This window comes from Camelus ferus, chromosome 11 (genome assembly GCF_009834535.1).
Source record: "Camelus ferus isolate YT-003-E chromosome 11, BCGSAC_Cfer_1.0, whole genome shotgun sequence".
In the NCBI taxonomy this organism is placed as follows: domain Eukaryota; kingdom Metazoa; phylum Chordata; class Mammalia; order Artiodactyla; family Camelidae; genus Camelus; species Camelus ferus.
In genome coordinates this window covers 59395632-59421514 of record NC_045706.1, presented here as the reverse complement: position 1 = coordinate 59421514, position 25883 = coordinate 59395632, and the positions used below count along the sequence as shown (strand labels likewise).

The 25883-nt window shown below is 35.0% G+C and overlaps 1 protein-coding gene and 1 long non-coding RNA gene across 3 annotated transcripts in view; one reads left to right on the top strand and one right to left on the bottom strand.

Moving 5' to 3' along the window:
* LOC116667231 lies at nt 1-24454 on the bottom strand. Its single transcript, XR_004324045.1, has 5 exons — nt 24325-24454; nt 22332-22334; nt 18099-18104; nt 12146-12155; nt 1-10 (listed from the first exon to the last, which is right to left on the bottom strand). It is a non-coding gene; the product is annotated as an uncharacterized LOC116667231 (long non-coding RNA).
* Nucleotides 1-25883, top strand: part of WAPL (WAPL cohesin release factor) — a 66858-nt gene that overhangs the window by 2369 nt on the left and 38606 nt on the right. The window contains exons 2-4 of one of the 2 annotated variants that reach the window (XM_032491614.1): nt 874-1394; nt 18729-19772; nt 21874-21974. In XM_032491614.1, the coding sequence (XP_032347505.1) occupies nt 896-1394; nt 18729-19772; nt 21874-21974 (1644 nt within the window). In that variant the 5' untranslated portion in view covers nt 874-895. Of the gene's footprint in view, nt 1-873; nt 1395-18728; nt 19773-21855; nt 21975-25883 lie in introns of both variants that reach the window. The other variant, XM_032491613.1, reaches the window with a different exon arrangement.

The window sequence follows — 25883 nt, the reverse complement described above, 5'->3', positions numbered from 1 at the left end:
ATTTACTGTCCTGAAATTTTTTTGCCCTAGTACTTTTTTAATGTAGATAAGTCAGATGAATCATTTTATCTTTTACTAAAGCAAAGAGGAAAATAAAGTTACATGTTTCTGTTGCTTCGTTTAATAATCCATGGACTAGTCAGTGTAATATGCTGGAGTTCAGGAGCTCCAGAAAATGTAACTCAGCAAATGAGCACAGCACTATAGGGACAAGGCAGAATAAGTGTTAGTTTCTTGCGCTTAGGGAGATGACCAAGTGAAGAATATTTTTCAGGTCACAGTTCAGATGACATTAGACCAAGAGTCAGAATCTTTGAGATGGGGTTAAAAGCTGCAGATTCTGATGTGTGAGAAAACAGCACCATTTTTCTGACTTTTCCCCCCTCACATGAATAAGTGCTCTGAAATTTCAAAGAACTATATTTAGTCAATTATTTGACACTTCTGAGATTCATAAAATAACGTTTTGTGCTTAAGGTTTTATATTTTAAGGTAATTAGCCTATTCAGATAATTTTTTAAGGTAAAAGTGATGAGAATGTTAAGTAGATTTATTTGAAACTTTAAAGAAAAATCCATGTTCCACAATAAGTTGGTTTTGTGTGTACTGCATTGTAAGTTGTTATGCTTTCTTATTCTAAAAGTAGCATATGAATATGTACTCACTGAAAAAAAGTTGATGTAGAAGCATATAGAGTAAAAAATGAGCCTCCCTCTTTACACTCCCTCCCCATATTTATTTAACTATTTTTAAAAATTTGTATCTTGAATGTTGAAAAGCCACATGCAGAGAATCCCTATGTTCTTATTTTTATATTCAGTATTCACATTTGCTAAGTATTTGGCGATTATATATTTTCTTTTTTTTCCACAGAGAATATGAAACAGGTGTCAAAATGACATCCAGATTTGGGAAAACATACAGTAGGAAAGGAGGAAATGGCAGTTCAAAATTTGATGAAGTCTTTTCCAACAAACGGACCACCCTTAGCACAAAGTGGGGAGAGACCACATTTATGGCTAAATTAGGTCAGAAGAGGCCCAATTTCAAACCAGATATCCAAGAAATTCCGAAGAAACCTAAGATGGAAGAAGAAAATACTGGCGATCCTTTTGGATTTGATAGCGATGATGAGTCTCTACCAGTTTCTTCGAAGAATTTAGCCCAGGGTAAGGGTTCCTCTTATTCAGAATCTAATGAAGCTGCTCAGCTGGAAGATGTCACTTCTGTACTTGAAGCTAATAGCAAAATTAGTCATGTGATGGGTGAAGACAGCGTTGTATCTGATAAATGCTTGCGTTTGGAGGATACTTTGCTTGGGAAAGAAAAGAGCACAAACCGTCTCTTGGAAGACAATGCAAGCAGAAGTAGCTGTGCTAAATTAATGACTTCAGGTAAGTTTTGATTTTCTTTGTTCTGAACCAGGAGAGCATTGTGTAAGCCATTTAGTTAAATGAGTTTTGATTTAAATTCTGAAATATTGTACCTCTTGGGTTTTCTTTCTGCATTTATAATTAATTGGGATCAAAGATAATTTTGTAGGAGAGATTTAAGAAATTAAAGAAACCAGTGGGGGTTGAAATTTTACTTAAACATCTTGGAGATTAATGTTTCCACACTATACTTACAGTAATTTTGGGAATGGTTTTTCAGTAGTCCCTAACTCCAGTTCCAATAGGAAGCATCTCTTTTTGTTGTGTTAGGATTGCACAGTATCTCATTTCTGGAGATGCTGTGGAGAATTTGGATGGTGACTGATAATGAAAATGAGATGAGCATTTACAATGAGGATTAGGTTTACGAGTGTTAGACTTTCTTCCAAAACTGGAGAGATTAAGGAGGTATTGAGTGGGAATGTTGAAGAATTGAACTTCATTGCAGATTGAGATTAGTTTGGAGATGGTTTGGTGCCAGTAGCAACTTGTATTAATAGATTTTCCTCCACAAAACCAGTTGTATTTTTGAAATGTTAAATTTGTAAATCTGGCATCTAGTGTTTGTTCCTAAGACAATGTATTTTGTCAGTTGTATCCCTAACTCCCTTTTGTGAAGAATTTGAGACTGAAAATAAATGGTAAGAAGTGCAATTAACTAAATGACTGAAGAGCTAAGGTTGGAGATGGCAAGGAAGACAGCGTGCATGCCTTATCAGCAATAGGACAAGGATGGCACTGTGGTCGAAAACAAACCTTAGTTTTTAATCTTTTGGCAAAATTTAGCGATAATGAAAGGTTATATAGAGCTTATATTTTGAAAGGAGGTCAAGACAAACCTTTCCTGGTTCTGGATTATTGAGAGGAATTTATCCTTTGGGAGCCTTAAAAGGCCCTCAAACCGTATAATGCAAGACTATGCCTTGCATAGTTTGACTAAAAATGCTGAACATTTTTCGCTCTTTTTCTCACCCTTGGATGAGAGGATGAGCCAGCTGTTACTGTCATTCCGTTGACCCTCCTGGTTAATTCTGATTTGGCTCTTATCCTTTGCCCACATTTCTCCTGAGGCATTGTTCGTAACTTAGGTTAAATTTCATTAAAAAACAACATAAAAGCTGTTTCCCAAATCAGCTACTAAAACTGTATTCTAATCATAGAACCATTGAACCAAAACGAACTTTAACTCATCTCTCCTCGTTTGATATATGAGACTCAAAGATGTTAAGTAACTGTTGAAGGTTGGGTCGTGGCAGAATTGGAATGAAATTCAATTTTTGATTTTTTAAAAAATGTTGAGCACCTACTCTGTGTCCTGTACTGTGCTAGGCTCTGGGAATGCTGTTCCATGGCAGTTACCTAGTGGTCTGGTCCTCAGTGTGGGACAGATAGGCTGGAGGAAATAAGTTGAGGCTGGGCAAGTGGTGAATCATGAAGGCAGACACAAGCTTCCCCAAGTGCTGTCTTTGGAGATAGGGCGGCGTCATTGGCAGGCAGAGGGTATTGATAGGATGAATGTTTAGGTAGAGGGGGAGCAGGAACTTGGAAGTGAAATATTCATAGGCAGCAGTTACTTAGAGAGCTTTGCTGATATTACATCTGTGTGTGTCCAAACTACCATTGAAGTTGTTTTGGGGGAACTGGAAACATAATTTTCTGTAGAAATGAGGTACTAGCTTCCCAGTCTTAATGTAGCTACATTGTAGTTCTGGTACTGATACAGCGGACTGACTGGGACTCCAGACTCCATTATAATGGGTTTGTGAGGAGAAAGTGTATACTAAAATACAGATAAATAGATCTTAAAGAACATCTAGCTCCTCTTCCTTCTTTCTTCACAAGGCACCATTAGTTGGGAATGGTGTAGCACTATGAATATTTCTTATTTTATCCTTTTTGGCCATCCAGAGCTGCAGCAACCCTGGCAGCCTGCTGTAGGATAAGAAGGAACTTTGAGTGAGTTCTTCTAATTCTGATGGTAGTCTTATCTTACCTCTAATACGTGTAAGTTAGTTGTTCTTATAAACCCTTTAAAAGTTCATATGTTTATACGTTGATTATAGTTCTGGGAATACTTCTATACATTGTGCCCTTCTTTTTCATTGCTTCTCTCCTTTGAAATTTGGGCATTTCCCTGGGTGTTGACTTTTTTCTTGCATTTTGTTGGTCAGATTGTCTTGCCTCTACTATTGTTCCAAAAGCCTTCTGATTTTAAAGTTTAGAAATTCAAACCTAAAGTTTTGATAAAAGGGGTTTCTGTAAATCAAAAGTGGTTCCTAAACCTTTTTTGAATCGGAGATCTTTTGAGAATGATACATTTTGGACTTCAGATAGAAGTGTTTGCATACCTATGTAGGTCTCAGAAATCCTTTGCGGGTCTTTTTCAGGTATTTTATTTAAGAACCTGTGAAAAATTTTATGATCATGCTTGTTCAGAGTGTACAAGTTGGGTTCTTCAGAATCCTTCCAGTGGAATGTTCCTGCTTATTCAGACCTTTTTTTGCTGTAGAATTATGTATCACGTTAGTGAAAAGGGCTTATCCAAGCTCAAACTTACTATATATCATTCCTCCTGACATTAAGTTTTAAAGCAGATCTCTTTATAGGGGAGTATGTGGTTAATTTTTAGGTGCTATTAAAATTCCTTGTTTTTAATGTTTTATACCCGATAGTGCTTTTTAAAATTGTGGCTTATTTGAAGAGGAAACCCAGAATGAGGTCATGATAAAATATATAATGGTTGCCATGTTCCAAATAGATGCTTGATGGGTAAGGGAACCAGAAGCAAGATTACAAACTGAATGAGAACTGCAGGGAAGGATTGGGTTGCTAAAACATTCTAGCCTTGATTTTTTTTTTTTAATATGGAACTTTCAGGCACATAAAAATAGCATGTTAAAAGAACTTCATGTGCCTGTTTTCTCACTTCAGCAGTTGTCAGTGTATGGCAAGTCTTGTTCCATCTATTGTATATACTACTCTCTCTACCTCCTGTCCTCTACCTCCTGGATTGTTTTAAAGCAGATTCTGGATTTCTTATTTTATCTGCATATACTTTAGTTGCAGTTGCCATTAAAGCCAGTGAGTTCTCAAACAAGTGTGACACTTAAAAATGACTTTTAGCAGGACCTAAAAGTTTGGCCTTTTGAGAGATCTTAGAATATTCTTAGGAAGTTTAGAATCCAGGGCTGTGTGCATTAGGAGTAAAAGAAGGCTTCTCTTGGCTTTTATATGTAGCTACTTCTATTTTTCATCTTTCTGCTACAGGTTTTTAATCTGGACTCTAGAATAAAGTGTGCAAAGACTTGCATTTCTACTTGGCACGTTTTCCTTGCTAGCCAGCTGGGATTCGGTCTGCATATCCTGCCAAATATTGAGATAACTACGGCATAGGCTCTTAATTTGCATGACTTTTTGTAGCCAATAATTTTTTTTTCTATTTGCTTAAAGCTGTACTGGGTATTTGTATAAGTTAGAGGGATGTTGTCAAAAAATCGGAAACTTTGATTTAGAACTGAAGATGGTTTTTAGAAAGAGATGGATTGTTTTATGCCTGAAAGCTTAAAGTAGGCCAGGAACTTGTGACCTGAGGAGATTGTCATCTACTCACTGGATAAAGTACAGGTGATTAATGAGGATTATTAAAGAATTCCCAAAGTATAATATAGGCAAGAGATGTTTGCCTTCATTTAGACATTGAATGTATTTGTCATGTAGAATATACTTAAACCTAACATCTACTTTTAAGGGAAGACAATAAAATGCCTATTATTACTCTTTGCTGAGCCCTTTATTTATCAGTTGATACTTAATCACAACTATTTAAGGCAGGCTTTATTCTCATTTTATAGGGTATAAAGCATAGTTCAGAAAGGTTGAATAACTTGAACTATTAAGTGGAAGATCTGAGAAACATCCTAAGTGTTCTTTTCATGTAGTGCTGCTGTATTCTGATGTGAGTGAACTTGATTTTATCATACTTAAAGCCTTATATTTAAAATAACAAGACTACTGCTATATGATCAGTTTAATCTTGATATTGGGAATCCCTTGGACAAATAGCAAGTTATGGGTTACCTTGCCTCTGTTTAAATAATTTTCTTTTTAATAAGAATGATGGCCAAACTACTTATCATACTTACTGAAGAAAGCTGGCCATATTTTTATAGATAATAAGTATCTTTTATTTGCTAATTTTTTGTGCTGTATACAGATGGAAATTCAACAGTATGCAAATTCTGAGACACTGTAATTTCAAGTAAATTCATTGTGTTTTAAAGTAAAACTTTTATTTCTTGTAAAAGTTTTTTTTTTAATAAAAGGAGGTTAATTCTCAAGGTTTGAGCAATAGCACAAGCGTGGGTAACCACTAACAAGTTTCTCCTTGGATACCGGTTGAATACCAACCATGGGCTAGTACAAGAAAACCGTAAGCATAATATCTGCCCTCTAGGGATGGAGCTACTGACTTCTGCTGGTCATGATAAATAACTACTTCTAAAACAATGGCAACATACTTGTTTAATGCTTGTTGTTTTTCAGAGCATTTCCCACATGTATTCCATATTCTTAGACTTTAGACCCAGATGATGCATCATATATTTTGATGATCCAGCCCCGTCCTCAACTTTTCTAGACCCCTGGTTGTAGAGGAGGATGAATTTTTCATAGGTTGTTCTGGAGATAACCTTCCTTCCAACCAGTCCAGCTATAATTTTAGTATCTTCTGTATGCCAAACGTTGGGTGTATATCCATGAACAAGATCTTGCCTTTTTCACTTTCTAGTGGGCAAGATGGATTGAATAAAGAATAGGACAGAGATTGAATAAAGACAAACAAGTGTGCAGAAAATGACAGGAAAATATAGGGTGCTGTGAGAGCATATAATAGGCTAATTTACTTGATCTGAGTGAGGCATTTGGGCAAGGCTGACATTTAACTTGAGATGTGTTGGTGCACTGAGAAAGGATAAAAGTGGCAGAGTATGTTGACATGGTCTGTAAGGAAGAAGGAGACATCAAGAATGGATCCCAGGTATCTACTGTGAGCAACTGAGTGGATTGTAGTAATATTCATTGAAATAAGGGGACGAGTTGAGGGAAAGTTTATATGAGTTCAGTTTTGGCCACATTGAGATATTTGTGAGACATGTTCAAAGGCAAGTAGAATCTGCTGGTATGGAACTTAGATAAAAAGTCTTGGTTGGAGATGATACATTTGTGATTCAACATATAAATGTTACTTGAAAGTACAGGATTAGAAGAAGTCATTACGAAGAATGTGAAGAAAAAGTACTGAACTTGAAGAACTTGCAATGGATGGAGAGAAGAAAAAGAAAAACTAGATAAGGAAATTGAGTAGGAGCAGCTAGAGCACCTGAAGGAAAATCAAGCAAGTGACATTTTATAGAATCTAACTGAAGAGTGTTTCATGAAGGTTCAACTGAATTGGAAGGCCTGTGCAAGGTCAATGAAAATGAGGACTGCAAAGCCGGCATTGGATTTCACAGCTTGGACAGGAGTGGTCTGAGCAGTGAGTACACAGTGAGGAAATGGAATTCTACACAAATTGTTAAAAACGTTTGAAGGAAAGAAAAGAGGCAGCGAGAGATACATGAGGGGTTCTGGAAAGTTCGATTGCACAAGAGAGCCTCAAAGCGTAGGATCAAAAGGGGAGAGTAGTCTTGGGAGAAAGGATGCTGCATTTCCTGGACAGGAGGAAAGGTGGGTGAAAATGGGAGCTTAACTGGAGGATGGAAGCTAAGACGATCTATGAAAGCTTCATTTTCCTGCCCCCCCCCCCCATAAAGTGACAAAAGAGGTCATTTCTGAAAGGAAGAAAGTAAGAAGGTTGATATGTGGTGGCTGGAGGGAACGGGCAAAGGATTCAAACAGATAATTGCAGAAAGTGGAAGAGGAGGAAGTTGTCTAGAGAGAAAGTAGAATTTCTGGATGTTATTGATGCTTTAGTTGAAGTTTGTATCCCTGAAAACCCCTGGTCGCTGATCTGCCTATTGAGTGTGTGTTTTCCCCTCTCCTTTAGTAGGCCTTATTAGCCAGAACCTGCCCAGAATATAGAATATTGGATAGGATAATGAGAATTATTTTGGACTGGCATTTTGTCTGACAGGACATAGAATGAATAGAGAAGAGAGTTAGGATATCAGCTGGAGAGTGATGGAAATGGACTGTCCTAAGTTTAAAGTTTATTAACTGGACAGGGTGGGTGGCTAGGAGAAAGATTAGAAGAGAGGTCAGTATACTGAAAGTCTTATTGAATAAAAGTCAAGAATGGGTTACTGGAACAAGCAAGTTGGATAGCTGGTAGTGATTAAAATGTGGGTTGTCTGATTTTAATATTTAAGATTTGGCGCATTTTAGAACATGACAAGTTCTTGATGAAACTGAACTGGTGGCTGAAGTGAAACGTAGAAGACTTGTCAGAAGAAGGTTAAGGAACTGGGAGACCAGGGGGTTGGAATTTGGTGGAATTCAAGGTGTTGGCAAAACTGGCATGGGTGGGGTACATTATAAATCTGGTGTGAAATCCTTAAATAAATGAAGAATAAGAGTTGGTTGGACAACAGATAGGAGAGATTTAGAGGGTAACTAGCTAAGGTGGCACAAACCTCAAAAGAATGGGCTTGTATAAGAGAGGGGTGTAGTAATGGTTTTATATAGGGCTCTGGAGAGCCATCATGTGAGTAACCACAAACCATCCTTCTCTGAGATACTTGAGGGCGCCACAGGAGGAGGGCATACTCAGTCAGGTTTCAGCTAGGGCCAGGAGGTGGTGGAGGGCCTGACGCCCAGGTGTATGTGAGTATGCTGATCACTGAGGCCTGGATACTCTGGATTTAGAAGGTGTGGGGTGGTGGGGTGGGTTGTTGGATTAAGAGATGGGAAAAAGGTACAGGTAGATTTTGAGGAGATAGATAAGATGCCCCCCCCCCCATGAATTTTTCAAGTTTGCATCATGATTTATCAGTCAAGGTCCCAACTGAAAACAGGTGACAAGGACAGGTAAGCTAATACCAGGAGGGTTTATTTGTAGAGGGTCTGTTTATGAAGGTGTGGGAGGACTGTTAGGGAAAGCACCGAGGATGGTGCCCTAGCCTCAGTTAGCTGCAGTGAAGCTCTTCTCACCGAGTTTCATAGGGGCAGGGGATTATTTGAGCTGTGTAGAGAAAGCCACCTTAAAAGCAGCATCCTTCTTTTGAGGGACCTTGTAAGGAAGGTACTGGAGGATAAAAATACCTGAACCTAACTCTGCTCCCTCCTTCCTTTGTCCTGGAGCTCCTCATAGTTGGAACCCAGTGGAAGCCTGAGGGTAAGGAAACTGACACAACACAGGTCAGCCTCCTGGAGCTGAGATCTGGGTGGAGAGTGGATCTGGAAGGGCAAGTAGAAGATAACTGGTACAATATCTTAAAAAAAACTATGAAGGTTTATGGAAATGTACACAATTATATAATCATTATTCAGATAGAGAATATTTCCTTCATGTCAAAAGTTCCTTCATGCTCCTTTGTGGTCAGCCCCTCCTCCCACCTACAAGCCTGGCATCCACTGATCTGTTTTCTGTCCCTGTAGCTTTGTTTTTTTCCAAAATGTCATATACATGAGATCATACAATATGTAGCAGTTTCAACCTGGCCTTTTTCATTTAGCAAAATACTTTTAAAGCATATTCCATGTCGTTGCATGTATGAGTATGTTTATTGTTGAGTAGTATTCCATTGTATATATGTACCACAGTCCATTCACTAGTTGAAGGACATTTGGGTTTTCAGTTTTTGGTGATAATGAATGAAGCTGCTTACATTTGCATTTAGGTTTTTGTGTAGCTGTATGTCCACATTCCTCTTGGGGCCAGTACCTAGGTCTTAAAAGTATGGATCCTAAACTTAAATGTTTGCAAGGAATATAATTTCCTGCAAAGTAATTAATATAATTTGCTATAAATATTGGTGTTTTGAACTGAAACTGGCATGCAATTTAGGTATCAGTGATTTCTTTAAACCTTTTTATTGTAAAATAAAACACAGATATAAAAAATCACAATATAATATATAGGAATATCTATTTTGCTTAATGAATTATAGGGCAACAAACACTGTTATAACCACCACCCACATCAAGAAGGAAAATAGTGCCAGCTACTCCAGAAGCTCTTCCTTGTGTCCTCTCCTTCACCCTCAAAGTAATTGCTATCCTGTGCTTTATCATAATCATCTGCTTGCTTACAAACACCGTAATTATTTGCTGTTCACTTTCACACATTAAAAAAAAATAAAAACAGGTTTTTCTTTAACAGCCAGATTTACAGCCCCCTCTTTGCCTTTTTGTAATTGTATTTCTGTCCCACTTCCCCTTTAGGATTTTATCCTAATGTTTAAAATGACTAGTATGTTTAGTGTTTTAATGGTCATCTTTTTCTTAATTCTTTGTACAAAAATATGTATATAAATTTAAACATAAACTTTTAAGAATTTTCTGTGACTCTAATGCTTATTTAAAAATTCTTCTAGACTAAATTATGATTGTAATTATTAGTGCATAATTGATCCAGTGTGAATGCTGTACATTTTAAAGGCAAAATTTATTGAAAATGACACATGTGGAGCCTTTTTCAATTAGTTTGAGTATATGTGGATGAATATTATTGCTAGAATTAAGAAAAAGCTCTGGCATCAATCTCTTCTTATTTCTTAATATATCTAAATATTGAGATACCCTATTGACAAAAATGAGAATGGAAAGAGTTTTGTTATGGCAGGTTTTATTTGTTAAAGTAATAATCGGAACCACCTGACATGCAGAGGATTTGTTACCGAGACATTAGACATAGTTATTAAGCACAGAAGACAATAATATGTCACATTATTTATTTTTAGGTCATGCCAGAGTAGGAGCGGTATACCATAGTAGGTTTAGAGATAGGTGAGTGATAGATACGCCATTATTTGTAATGTGGGAGAGGAATGATTAATCCCAGGTGTGTTGATAGATGACTTTTGGACCAGAGTACATGAAGTTGAGGATTTAGAAATGAATGTCCCTAAAACTTAATTGTGCTATATATGTTTTGGAAGGTCTTTGTTTAACTCTAGGGGTCTGTGTATTTAGTTTGAAAACTTAATTGTCAGGGTGGCCTACTAGTTGAAGAGTGGCTGGGGTATGTGGATGTGTTTCCTAATCTACTGCAAGGGTGGGCAGAGATGGGCAGTTTGAGCAGGAGACCCCAGGAGCAAACAGGCTCTTTGATGTGTGGCTGGGACAGTAAGGCCCTTTTTGGGCTATTGATGGGGGGAGTAAGGGAAGTTGAGTTGTCTTGGACTGCTTTGTGTAGTGGGCCCAGTTGAATAGTTCTTTTGAAGTTTTTTTCTGTTCACTCTTCTTCCTTTAAACTTACATGTAAATTTTGTGTTTGATAGCTATGCTTTATAAAATACAAAAATGTTTTAAATTACCAGTTGAAATGCTGTGGTTTTTTTTTTTTTTTAAGTACTTTCTACCTTCCAAATATTTGAGTAAAATTGATTCACTGAGGAAGATGTGACATGTTTTTCCTCTGGCTTTCTAGGTGCGTCTGATAAATAGCCACATACCCTTGTTGACAGTGAAAAATGAGTTCCCTTCCACAGAAGCAAATGCTGTTAACAATTTTTTATATATCTTTCATAATCTTTAATACACACAGCATGGAAATCTATGTATCCTTAAAAACAAACATATAAGTGGGAGCATGATATATATATGTGTATACTGTGTGCATATTGTATAGTGTGTACACACTAGTGTATTGTGCCTTAAAAAACACTTAAAGAAACCTCTTTAAGATGTACACTTACCAGTATTTATAAATCTACCTTGTTCTTTGTTAGCTGCTTCATGGTTTCCCATTGTATGGATATTCCATACATCAAACTAGTGTCTTTGGGATAATTTGGCTGTTTCTAGTCATTTGCTGTTACAAATAAATGCTGCATTGAACATTTTTCTACTTAAGTTTTTGAGCATAATATACATCAGTATAGTGTGGTAGATGTTTGTAAAAATGGAATTGAAAGGTCATACACATTTAAATATTTAATTGATATTCCAACTTTCCCACTAACAGTGTGGCTTTTTTTTTTTTTTTTTTTTTTTTTGCTTGCATCCTGTCAAACTTTGGACTTTGCCTAGCTGAAATGTAGAAACAAATGTCTTGTTTATTTTTAGGGTTTAATTTTTCCACTTCAGAATATGCACATCTTTATTTTTAAAATTTTAAATTAAAAATTTCTACTTGCACATGGTACAAAATGATAGTTGGCTAAAAGCTTCCCAGCCTTTTTTCCCAGTCACCTTAGTTCTTGGAGTGATTGACCACTCAAAGTTATTTGTGTTAGTCTTTCTTACATACGCCTTGTACGTACGTACAAGCAATATAAGCAGTTATACGTGTGTGTGTATTTAAATCTACAAAATGATAGCCTTCTGTTTTATACCTTGCTTTCATTTAATATATTTTGGGAATAATTCTGTGTCAGTATATTAAAAGTTCTCTTTCTGGCCTCTCTTTTATTTGAAAATACTGCTGCATGGTGTGTCAGTTTCTCCGTGTGTTGTGATTTCTTAACCAGTTCCATGTTGATGTCAGACTTCAGGGTTGCTTCCAGTGTTTTTGTTTTCTTTTTAAGTTGCTTTATTTTTCAGACAATAAATACCACTTAATAACTGTGTGGCTGTCAACTATCTACTAACTAAAATCAACTGTCCCTCATCTGCAGAATGGGTTACAGGTTCACATTTCCTTATCTGAAAACTTTGGGGCCAGATTTCTCTTGGAATTGGGATTATTTTGGAATTTAGAAAGTATATATATTTTACATTAACACCCATCAGGGTCTGAGGCAGCACTCTAATCAAAGACAAGTGTGTTTTCAGAAAAAGGAAATAGTATAAATAGCCTCACTTAGGTGAGGTCAGGTTTTGCTTCAAGATGCGTTATGAGAAAATTTTGTTTTCAGAGCTTTCTGGATTTTGGAATTGTGAATAAAGGCTTGTGAACTTGTAATAGTTACTACCTCAGATAGTTGCTATGAGATCAAATGAATTAATAGATGGAAAATATTTAGAATAGTGTGAGGCACATACTGAGGGCTTAGTAAGTATAAATATAGTTCACCTTTATTTTACTTTGATTTTTTTCCAGCTTTATTGAGATATAATTAATACATAACATTGTGTAGTCTGATTCTTAATTGTAAATGAAAATTGAGTGTCTTTTCATAAGTTATTAATTCATTCTGTTTCTTTTTCCATTAGTTGCCTCTTTGTGTCCCTAGCTGCTTTTTCTGCTGGAACATTGATTGGATATGTTGATGTGTAAGAATCCTTAATATATTAAGGAAATCAACCTTTTGCTTTTCCCTAATGACTAATGATGAGCATTTTTCACATGTTTATTTGATATCAGTATAGTTTCTTTGGTGATGTCTACTCAGATTTTTTTGCTTATTTTTAATTGGGTTAATTTTCTCATCAAACTTTCAGAGTTCTTTATTCTGGGTACAAGTATTTTATCAGACATTTATTGCAGACATTTTCTCTGAGTCTCTGGCTTGTCTTTGCATTCTCTTAACAGTGTCATTGCAGAGCAGAAGTTACTGGTTTTGATCAGGTCCCATTTTATCATGTTTCTCTTACGACAAGGGAGTACACTTTCCCTGGGCATCACCTTGGTTGGACAGCTGTAATTGATCTTTAAAGCTCTTGCTCATCAGTCCTTATGATTTCTGTGAATTGAGTGATTTATACACGTTGGAACTTATTCCCTCTTTGTATGATAGCCACTCAGATATTTAGAGGTGGCATGCTATGTAATAGTGGCACCCCATTTGCCCCCCAAGTTAAACTTTTTTAGTTACCTCAACTGTATTTCGTAAGTCATGGTCTCCAAAGCCACTTCTCTATCATCTGTACAGTCCCCTGAGTCAGAAGTCAAAGGTTTTATTTAAATTTAAGTCTTCAGCACATCATGTGGTACTCATTTGCAATTTGCCCCCCACATTAGATTTTTAACCTCTTCATCTGGACCTCTCCTATTAATGTGGGTTAAGGTGGTTTATCTGCTTTAGTACTTTCAGTTTTCAGCAGCCAACCACTAGAGGTAGTGTAACATACTAGAACTTGGTATGGTTCTTTTTATGAAGTCTCTTGGTCATTGTTTTAGTTGGCAACCTTTGTCGTCATTGGCCTCTCTGGGCCGCTTTTTCCCCATCTATATAATGATGAGTTTGGTGAAAAGTGAACGGATATATCTTCACTGTCTTATAAGAAGAGTGAAGGAAGTATATATGCTGTTTGTATATACAGATCAGCATACAGTTAAACGGGTGTGTGTGTGTTTGTGTGTGTGTATCCAGCTTCAGTAAATGTCAATTAATGGCCAGTTTATCATTACCTACTCTTTCAACAGTGGATTATTTTGAAGCAAATTCCAAGCATTGTATTTCATACATAAATATAATTCTTTAACAGCTAAGGACTCCAAAAAAGATAACTACAATATCATGGTTACAGTTTAAGTTACTTAATACGTACTTAGTATGTACCTTTGTCAGTTTTTACTTTTTAAGCTTTTAAATTGACAATAGACAGTATAAAATTCAAGAGATACAGAAGACTTTTCCCTTATCCTTCAGACGTCCTTTTCCCTAATGGCATAACATAATGTAGACCTACCTTACACTTTTTAACAGCTACATAGTATTCAGATATGTGGTTGTATGTTAATTTAATTAGTTCTTTACTGCTAGGTGTTTGTATTGTTCATGAAAGCAAAAATGAGGAAACAATGTTATAGTGAATTTCCTTGTTCTTTACGTTATTCATAGTTATGGGAAGTTATTTGTAGAGTGAATAAAACTGCTTGCTTCAGGGTAAGTCTATTTCTTTGACATGTAATTTTTAATTTTTAAAGATAATTACTAAATTGCTCTCTATAGTGATTGTACTGAAATATGCCCCTACAGAAATGTAGTTTATTTTTATTGCTCTGAAGTATTTCTTTATATGAACAGACCACTTGATTGTACTGTTAATGAATATTTATATTTCATTGTTTTGGAATGATGTGAGCATACTTAAATTGAACCATGTGGAATTGCTAACACTTGATTATTTTGAAAGTGGAAGTTTCATAAGGTTCACATTGATAACTCTTTTAGTACATATGTGCATACATTTCTGTTAGGTAAGTACTTTCAAGTAGAATTCCTGGGTCTTAGGATAACTGTTACATTTAGCTTTTGTAGGTATCCCAGAGTGATTGTTCCCACTTCCGCTCTGACAAACTGAAGTTGCTTTGCCTTCTCACAATACTCGGCATTGTGAATTTGAGCTCTTTTGGCAGTTGTGTAGTGGCATCTCATTATGTTTTTAATTTGCATCTTCCTAATAAGTAGTGCATGTAAATGCCTTTTAATGTATTTACGATTTATATATTTATTTAATGTCCTTTTTTAAATCAAGTCTCTTGATCATTTTTCTATTTTTTATTTCCGTTGGGTATCTTAAGTTGTAGGCATTCTTTTTTGTGTGACATTACTTGATTGATTGATTGATGGATGGAAATATAGTTTTTTGTAGGCATTCTTAACATGGTAGTAATATCCCCCACCCCATTCTGGTCTGGTAGTTCTCTTCAGGATTGGTTTTTTTTTTTAATGGACATTTAATTTTGATGAAATTTCTTTTATTTTATGGTTAGAGATAAAAGATGTTCCAGTACTCATTATTGAATAATCCCTGTTACAGAGATTTGAAATTCTATAATCAACATACACTGATTTCCCACAGATATTTTGCTCCTTCTCTTGCCCTTTCCCAATTACAAAATATATTTTGGAGTATTTGAAAACTTAGTAAAATTATAGATACTCTCCTTGAAAAATATGTGCGCATTTTTTTCATAGTTTCACAAGATTTGCAGAGCTCATGAAACCCATTCATAGATCTGTGATTAAATCTTCCTTCCCACTTTTTAAATAGTTCAGAGTTTACTGATAAAAGCCTTAAATCGTCCCACCTGTTTATTTTCTTTATACTCACATGTGTGTACATACCCACAAGTATAATGTATACTGAGGTATACTTACATTATTTTAAGTACTGATGTGTGTTTTTTTTTTTAAGGAATCATCTATTTCCTTTCAAAATTAAGATTCTTGGCTCAGTAGTATAGCACATGCTTAGCATGCACGAGATCCTGGGTTCTGTCCCCGTTACTTCTATTAAAAAAATCAAAATTAAGAATCTTAAGGGAATAATGGGCATTTAATTAATCTTTTGTCAGGTTGTTAACTGTTTTTTCGATAAGCAGAATGAGAAAAAATATGACTTGCCAAATTTTTGCACATCTAGTTATTGTCTTAGCCATGTGGTTCAACAACGTGGTCCTCAAGTTCCAAATTCCATGTCCTATTCATTATGCTAAATTTCCTCCCTTATATGCTACCTAATGTACAAAAGATTGAGTACCTACCTAGTGATGCTAAAATCCAGTGATGTTAAAAGGCATTTATTAAGTATCTGTTTGCAGATGGTACTGGGATAAGTCTTCTACTGAAAACTTTCTACATATCCAGTCTGCCTTCTCGCTTGAGGAAGAATAGTAGGCCTTAGAATATAGTTTTGAAATCCTTGCATGAAGTCGAAAGACACAGGACCTAAAGGAATACTGATGAATATACAGGTTAGATTCCACTAAGAAATGTCTCACTAAAAGATTATTAAAAATTTACCCTGTATTGTGGCTGAGTTGTAAAAGCTATGATAATTTGCATTTGTGTGATGCTCTATAACCTGCAAAACATCCTTAGGTATATTATCTTCTTTTATCTGTTCAACCAGCCCTTGAGACAGATTTTATTAGCTCATTTTTTCAGATGAAGAAACTCCCCGCTTCTTAAGGTGACTTGCCCAAGGTCATTTTAGCTAGTGAGTGACAGAGCAGGTACTCATCCATTTAACTCCTAAACTGTATTTTGCTAGAAATACAGTTTTGTTTCTATAGCCGGTTTGGACTAAAACAGAATAAATGCTTATCTTCTCTGTAAAAAGAGAACTTTCTCCCTTTTTCCCCCCTTGATATTTTGAGATGTAAAGTCAGTTTATCTGATAGGGAACTGGGATGTTTGAGGAAGGAGGGCAGTTGAAAGTAATCGCTGTTGTGCATTTTAGGACAAGATAGCCTTGCTCTCTCTTCTGAAGGTATAGTTAAGAATATGTGTTGGAGAGCTAAATGAGTAAGAACCATAGAAATCATTTATTTTATACATTAGAATACTTTTATGGAGAACTTGGATAGCTTTTCTTTGCAGAACTCTTGATTAGATTAACTTTTATCTATGCAATGTGTTTCAGAAGTTTAAAAATATGTACTTTAATAATTCATCTGTAGGATTGTTTATGCTATATAATTGAATACATGAATAAATTATATGTGCCAGTGACATAATTTTTAGTGAGAATACTTCTTTCTATAGGGCCCTTTATTACTCTTGGCACTTAAAACAATTTATAAGATGTGCTCACAATACAGTTAGACTTATATGAAAGGCAGCCCATGAGAATAGCTAACTGTTAAAACATTTCTCTGACTTAGGGGAAGTGGGAGTAGTAAGTAAAACTTGCAGTAGTAATTTTTAAAAACATGAGTAATAAAGTTTATTGTTAATAAGCTTTTTTTAAGTCAGAAAGTTATTACATAAAATAATAAGAAACAGCCTGAATAAATTTTAATGACATTAAGATAGTAGAATGCTATACAGTTGTAAGTGGTGTGATATAACATTAATGACATCTCATAGACTTTTGTGTAGCTAAGCATACAAAGCATTCCCCTAGGCATTTATTAGGAAATAATTCCTTCAATAATGCTGTAAAGTAGTCTGGGTCAGTGGCTTCCTTTTTGAATACAGGAAGAAATTGAAGCCCTCAGGATAACTCCCAAAGTTAGGGGTCTTGCCTGAGCTCTACTGGGCTAGTTTGACCAGGGCAGCAGAAGTCTCCAGATTCAGGTACTAGTGCTGCTTCCACATGTTATAAAAGTAGTGGTATAATTTCCCCAGGTTTAGTTTTAGACTTGGCTTTTCTTCTGTTCCTTTTAAGATAGTATCAGATGTCAGCTTTTAATTCTTAGCTTTTCAGTATCTTATGCTTAGTGATGGGTACTTCTGAGATTATAAAAACTTAGTTCTTTGCCTTTGGCTGGGAAATATCTAAGAATACAATATATATCTATGAATTAGATGCCTTCTAAAGGTAAGTAAGTATAGGTTGTATTTTTTTATACCCATTGGGTAGCATTAAAATTGTACAGGAATTTCATGTAAAGCATCCTTTTGCTTGTATGTGATGGCTTGTTAATTGGAATTTGTAAATGGTTTTTCTTAAATGTAGGTGCTTTTTTGGGTAATTTTATTATTAGGCATAAACATTTTGCCTGGGCTTTTCTACTTACAAGTGCTTAGAGAATTCACTGTAGTTCCAGTTTGAATCACATTTTCATCTCTTATTTAGAAAGATTTTTAAAAAATGTTTCTGATGATAAAAATTAAAGACAACAAAAATGAATTTCCCAGGTACAAAATTAATATGCAATTTAAGATTTACTACTGGCTGATATGGATAAGTAGTCACTGTAACCATGTAATTTAGGCATCAGAGCCATTGTTTAAAAAAAAAATTCTTAAACTTATATGGCTTTTAGGATTAGGAGAAAGAATGGAAAACAAATAGCTAAAGAAACCTGACCCCAGAACAGGTTTCTAGACAGAGCTGGCATGCCATATGGGCAGCCCGACCCCAGAGAAACATAGACACTGCCAGAATGTTTTCATTTATTGTGTTACATCGTTTAGGTTCTACTAAATAACTTATAATAGAAGTATTCTTGAAGTATTTGAACAATCCATAATACCTCTAGAAGATTTGGCTGAGTTATTCGTATGTCATTCTCCTGTTGCTTAACCCTGCTGAAATCTCTTGAGTTTAGGGTAGCAATTTTAAGAGACTTGAATGTCTAGGGAGAAATCACTAGAAGATATGAGAGCTGTGTACTGAAAAGGTAGAAGAGGAAATGTCAGTTATGTGAACATATATTTCTTCACAATTTAAAATTATTGCAGTTGTTTTAAGATTAGTTGACTGTACTGTTGTTAATTGACCAAATGTCCCTTTTGTTAACTTTTACAGTGATGTCACTCATGTTTTTATCCTTTGACCTATTTTTCATTTTTGTAGATAAAGTGGAGAACTTTAGTGAAGAACATGATAAGAATAGTCTCCATATTTATAAAAATGCTGAAGACAGTGCTAAGAAATCCAATGTAGAAACCACAGCGGCTTGTGGACACAAAGCTGATGAAATCAAGGAAACAAATGATGCTTGGAACTCCCAGCTTGGAAAAAGGTCAGAATCTCCATCAGAAACATCTCCAATTAAGGGATCTGTAAGAACTGGTTTGTATGAGTGGGATAATGATTTTGAAGATATCAGATCAGAAGATTGCATTTTAAGTTTGAATAGTGATCCTCTTTTGGAGATGAAGGATGAGGATTTTAAAAATCGGTTGGAAAATCTAAATGAAGCCATTGAGGAAGACGTCATGCAAAGTGTTCTTAGGCCAAGCAACTGCAGGACGTACTGTAGGGCCAATAAAGCAAAATCCTCACAAGGAGCATCAAATTTTGATAAGCTAATGGACGGCACCAGTCAGGCCTTAGCCAAAGCAAACAGTGAATCGACTAAAGATGGCCTGAATCAGGCGAAGAAAGGCAGTGTGAGTTGTGGGACCAGCTTTAGAGGGACGGTTGGACGGACTAGAGATTATACTGTTTTGCATCCGTCTTGCTTGTCAGTTTGTAATGTGACCATACAGGATACTATGGAACGCAGCATGGATGAGTTCACTGCTTCGACTCCTGCAGATCTGGGAGAAGCTGGCAGGCTAAGAAAAAAGGCAGATATTGCAACTTCTAAGACCACTACTAGATTTCGACCTAGTAATACTAAATCTAAAAAGGATGTTAAACTTGAATTTTTTGGTTTTGAAGATCACGATGAGACAGGAGGCGATGAAGGAGGTTCTGGGAGTTCTAATTACAAAATTAAGTACTTTGGCTTTGATGATCTCAGTGAAAGTGAAGATGATGAAGATGATGACTGTCAAGTGGAAAGAAAGACAAGCAAAAAAAGAACTAAAACAGCTCCATCACCCTCCTTGCAGCCTCCTCCAGAAAGCAATGATAATTCCCAGGACAGTCAGTCTAGTACTAATAATGCAGGTAAGATTTAAAAAATAAAAAATTATTCCTAGTAAATGTGTTTTTCAGACTTAAATAACGGCTCCTTAATATCCTCCTAGATAATCAATTTTAGCTTATTAGGTTTAATTTTAAAAGTAGTGCCTATTTAGAGCCAATGTTACCTTATCTAAAGATACAGCATTTTAAATGTTAATAAAGTCCCACATTGTAAGGCACCAACCAATTTGTAAATTGAGGAGTCTTTTCATATTTGTATTTTACTTCTACCATTAGCACTTGAGAATTTTAAAGTGTGTATGTGTACAGGGATACTAAACATCTTGATGTTTCAGATTTGAAAAACCAAATGCAATGGAAACATGAGGATAGATTTTGGACATTTAGAACTATATTGATATTAGATGGTTGTAATGAGGATAATGTTAGAAAAGTAAAATAAGAAAGCTTTTGTAGTCTCAAAACCAACTAATAAATGTTAAAAAATATTTTTAAGAAATCTTAACTTTATTAAGTTAAGATTAAATCTTAATCTTAAGAATCATCCTCGTTGACTTAATAAATTTGAAAAGTGCCAGTTAAGTATTTATATACTCTGAACAGTGAAAAATTAACTTGTCCTTTAAGATAGTAGGACCAGTAATGACTTAGGTCCTTGAGGAGTCGATAGTCTCCACTGTGAGAGACAAACAAAAGAAATAGGTTAGCTTTGCTATAAATAAGTCACTTTGACAAGGGCTTTGTGAAATGAATTGGCTGTTGAGTGAGGAAGAGGATGTGAAAGCCCCTGGGGCTGTACTTACTTATATTTAACAAATACAGTTTTCCTATATTGGTTTACTTGTTAAATAAAGTTTTTGTCCTGTTAGGGTCAAAGATCAAGAGTTATGGTGAATTAGAATTACCACAATATTCTTACATATTGATTCTCTTGTAGAGTATTCCATTCTTGAGACTACCTATCATTTTGCTTTATTTGGCCTAAAATAGTTTTGCTAGATTAGAATCACTCTTATCTTCAAAACTAGAGTTATACAGAAGTAGCCCTTAGGAGCCCCCCTCCTCTTACTCACCACTGCAAAAAAATAAAGAAGAGTATTTTTAGAATTCATCCAATGTTGTCCTGAGTCCCTTCTGGAGAACCGAAATTGCTACAGCCTTGCTAGTCAGTTGAGATCTAACTGGGCAGACAGCTTTACAGTTGCTTTCTCAGGAGGATGAAAAGTAACTTAAGTACTATGAAACCTGAGCTCTTGTCCTGCTACAGCCTACTTAGCTCTTATGCTAACCTTGATAGCAAGCTTTCCTGATCTGCAGTGGAAAATGCGTGTCTGAAATGTACATGTAAGGTAATTAACCCTTTGAGCTTTAAAATGTGCAGTCATTAGAGCCCCTGTCAAAAATGTCAAATTGATATATCAAATAACATTTAAAAATTAGAGACCATTTGATTGATGTATATCCGAAGTTGGAATCTTGTGTCTTCATACAATGTATGAAACAGCAAGCATTTTTAAGAGTTATGATAAAGTCCTATTTTTCTTTTGTTTGTTTATTTCTTTTTTTAAAATTAATATAATCCTTTTGTTAGTTTTGTGGGAATATCCACAAACCATTGAACTGCATTGTATTAGGTCATTCCATATCTTTTTCCAAGGATAGCTATCTTTTTTTGGTTTTGTAAAATGTGGCCTTTGTAGACGTAAGCAGGTATTCTTTGAAGGCCAGCGTGATTCAGTGTACTTAAATTCTAGAAAAATGTTATAGGTAGATACCACCTGATGTGTATGTGTGTTTTAAATTAGGCCATGCCGGTATCAGTGTCCAAACATATTCTGGAAAATATCTTATTTTGCCGATGAAAGTGGAGCACATACATAGCAACTCGATTTCTGATTTTCTTTTTAGAGCAGGAGACAAGCGGGTTGAGCATGGGAGGATGAGACTTACTATCATTGGGAATATTTTGTCAACTATGTGGCGCTTCTATTCCTTTATTCTTTTCTCCCCATCATATGCCTCTTTCCTCCCCAAATATTCATAGATTGTCTGGTAGATAATTTGAAATTAATAGAGAGCTAGCTAGTTTTGGTTACCATTTCAGAAAACTTGGATTTTACAGAGGACTTGCCTGGTGTGCCTGAAAGTGTGAAGAAGCCCCCAAATAAACAAGGAGATAAATCGAAGGAAAATACCAGAAAGATTTTTAGTGGCCCCAAACGGGTAAGTAAAGCACTATCATTGATTTGTATTATTTATCATTGGAGGGCTCAACTCTTAATTTTTTAATTTAAAAATTACTAACAAACATGGTAATTAACTTTTGTCTTTCAAAATATATTATGTAAGTCATTTTTTAAAACATTGTAACCATATTTTGAAGTCTGGTAAAGTGTACATAACATAGTATTTATTATATGCATGTGTACAATTCAGTGACATGAAGTATATTCACAGTGTTGTGTAACCATCACCATTATCTACACCCCAGACTTTTTCATTATCTCTAACAAAAACACTGTACCCATTAAACAGTAAATTAACTTTGACCTGCCCAGCCCCTAGTAAACACTGTTTTACTATCTGTCTCTATAAAATTCTTTTCTAGATACCTCATGTAAGTGGTATCACTTAATATTTGTCTCTGTCTGACTTATTTCACTAAGCATTGTGTTGTCAAGATCCATTCCTGTTGTAATGTGTCAAAATGGCCTGCCTTTTTTATGCCTAAATAATATTCCAGTGTTTGTATATACCACCTTTTTATCCATTCATCTGTAAATGGACACTTTGTGGGAGAAATGGGTTGTTTTCACCTTTTGGCTATTTGAGTTCCTGCTTTCAATTGTTTTGGATACCTAGGAGTTGAATTTTTGGGACACATGGTAGGTCTATGTTTTAACAGCCAAACTGTTTTCCCCTTTGCACCATTTTTACATTCCCATCAGCAGTGGACAAGGGTTCTAATTTTTCCACATCTTCAACAACACTTGCTACTTTCTGAGGGTTTTGTTTTTTGGTAGTAGCTATCCTAATGGGTGTGGAATGGTATCTCATTGTAGTTTGATTTGCATTTCCCTAACTAGTGATGTTGAGGATCTTTTCATGTACTGGGCATTTGAATATCTTTTTTGAAGAAATGTCTATTCAGTACCCACTTTTGAGTCGAGTTGTTTGGTTTTTGTATTGTTGAGTTATAGGAGTTGTTTATATATTCTAGATATTAATGCCTTAGTAGGTATGTAATTTGCACATAGATCCCCCTATTCTGTGGATTGTCTCTTTACTTTCTTGATAGTGTGCTTTAATTTCAGTGAAGTCCAATTTATCTATTTTTTCTCTTGTTACCTTGTGCTTTTGGCATCATATCCAATAAATCATTGTCAAATCGGATTTCATGGAGCTTCCCCTTATGTTTTCTTCTAAGTTTTATAGTTTTAAGTTTTATCTTTAGGTCATTGATCTATTTTGAGTTAATTTTTGTATATAGTGTAAGTTAAGGTCCCAATCATTCTTATGCATTATGTAAGTCATTTTAATATAGTCCAGCATAAGTATTGAGAATAATATGCTTGATTTTTACCTTTTTATTAAAAAGTTACTTAAATAGCTTGTTATAGTGTTAAAAAGTTTGGTTATTGAAAATTGCTGTTGAAAGTTACTGACATTTTTTGTAGATTGAACTGCTTTTAAGCAGTTAAAGGAAGTGTGTCTTTTTTATGATCCAGCTTTATTACCTCTGTAAAGAGCCAGTTGGGAATATTTTCAAGGTAATTGTGTTATACTTTTGTACTCCCAGGTGCCCACCCATGCCCCCCCACCCCCACCCCCAATGGAAAAAAATGCTTAATGCTAATTTCAGCTGAATTTGCTCTGGAGACAGGGGCTAGGGTAGTATGATAAAATGATTATATAATGTCACCTTAATGCTTCGGTGGGGCTTAGATACTTATTAATAATTCACTTAAAAGAACAATAACCTATTACATGTTAATATAACATTTTAATGGGAATTATTTTCTCTAAAATAGTACGAAGAGTAGCATTGTTTTAAATCTTTTGCAAATCTTTATAAAGTTTGGCTTAATAAAGACAATTTGTCATATCCTCTACATTCAGTGTATTTCATTATGTTGTTTTTAGTTGAAATATATGAAGAAAATTCAGCCTCACATATTAGTTGTATTTTAAATAGTCTTTTCAAGTAATCGTGGACATTCTTCTTTGATACTATCAAAACTCAACAAATGAGAGTTTCTTAAAGGTGGGTTGTAACTTGGATCTAAAACCATGCCAATGTACCTTTTATAATTTATTGATCTGTCTTGCACTTTGAAATACATGCATGCTTTGTAATAACATACATTGGTCATTTGGAAAAAGTTATATTGGTTTATGCAGATTTTTCAAATAGTGACACATTTCATTATACAGTATCAAAAAATCACATTAATACCACTGCCAGACTCCTCAGATGAGTCACTAAGTATTGGGACGCTATCTAAAGTTAACAGTAATAGGTAAAATTTCTTCAGAATTTCAGTTTTTGCTTCTAAGTTCCACATTTAATAACTAGAATTTTGTAAAGAGGAGTTTTCTTTTTTCCCCACCCACTCCCCTGTCACTATAGACTCAGTAATTTTTACTTATAATGGATTTGGCCAGAGTGAACCATCTTAAGCTATTTCTTGAGTCCTTTTCATATAACCCCATTATCTTTGACCATTCTTTTGCTTTTAATAAACTGAGTTCATATTGATAGTTTAATTTCAAATTTAACTTTTCAGAATTTTATATTTAGCTTACTTGCTTTATTCTCCTTTTTAAATTGTAGTACCAGTATTATTATGGACAGTAAATATACTTTTAAGTTATAATACCAGTATTATTATGGACAAAATACACTGAGTGAAGTTTCAGATTTCTTTCCAGTTCTTTTTGTCTTGAGATTATTTTACTAAAATGAAGCCATAGTGATGTGTTCAAAAGTTTTGAAATAATTTTTATCTTGTGAATGTTAATTCAGTATTCATTTGAATTCATTTGTACTTACTTGTGCTTTTTTTTTTTTTAACTTAGTTTTAAACTTAATATTACAGTCATTTCTTTGCTACTGACATGGCTTAGAAGACAGCAGTGTGCATGTACTTGACCCGATTATAAAAGAATCTCTCTAGTTAAAGTAAATCAGGTCATGCAACCAAGTAGGCAGAAGACCTATTTAATGTTGATGGGTAGTGTCAGAGGAAAATTATTATTTGAAACCAAAAGAGCTATGAGATTGAACTCATTTGAAAGATGTAATGTGAGTAAAGTCCTGCCTTAAAACAACAGTCCTGATTGAATCCCTGATGAGGCTTCAGTAAATGTTTTAATTTCCTTTTTAACCTCGTATTGAAATGTTTGCCAAAACCCTTTTTATTTTAAGTGGAATTATGTCAGAATTTTTTCCAGTTAGATATTACTGCTACTTAGGTGGATCAGAAAGCTTCAAAAATAAGACTTTGAATCCTGAGTGTTTTAGTACTTTAATAAAAAGTGACAAAAAATGCTTTAAACCCCATGAAGTTTATGTATCCTTAAGACAATATCAGGTGAAGAGTTTAGAAGCCTGCTTCAGGAAGAGAGCAACAGGAAATCAAGCACTATAAAATCCCTAGCTCTTTTAAGAACTAGGTCCTCCATTTGTCTTCAAGACAACTAAAAGGCTACTTAAGAGTTGTTAAAAAGGAGAGAGCTATTGAGAAACAGAAATAGGAGAAATTTTACATATTGAGTTTTGGCGAGTATAAAGAAATAGGAGAAATACATAAATAGGATCAAAGTTTTAAGTATTTATAAAGTAAGAGTGGAATAAATAGATTTCTTTTATATATAATGAATCAGGGGGGAGGTATTGCTCAGTGGTAGAGTGCCTACTTAGCATGCACAGGGTCCTGGGTTCAATCCTAGCACCTCCATTAAGAAATAAATAAACCTAATCCCCCCACAATTTAAGAAAATTAAAAAAACAAACAAACCAGGATTCACGTTTTCCAACAAAAATAAGACAAGCTCAGTTCTCCAAGGAGTTTTTATGTAGGTTATCCTACATATCCCAGATCTCCAGAGAAAAAGGAAAAGGAGAGTTGC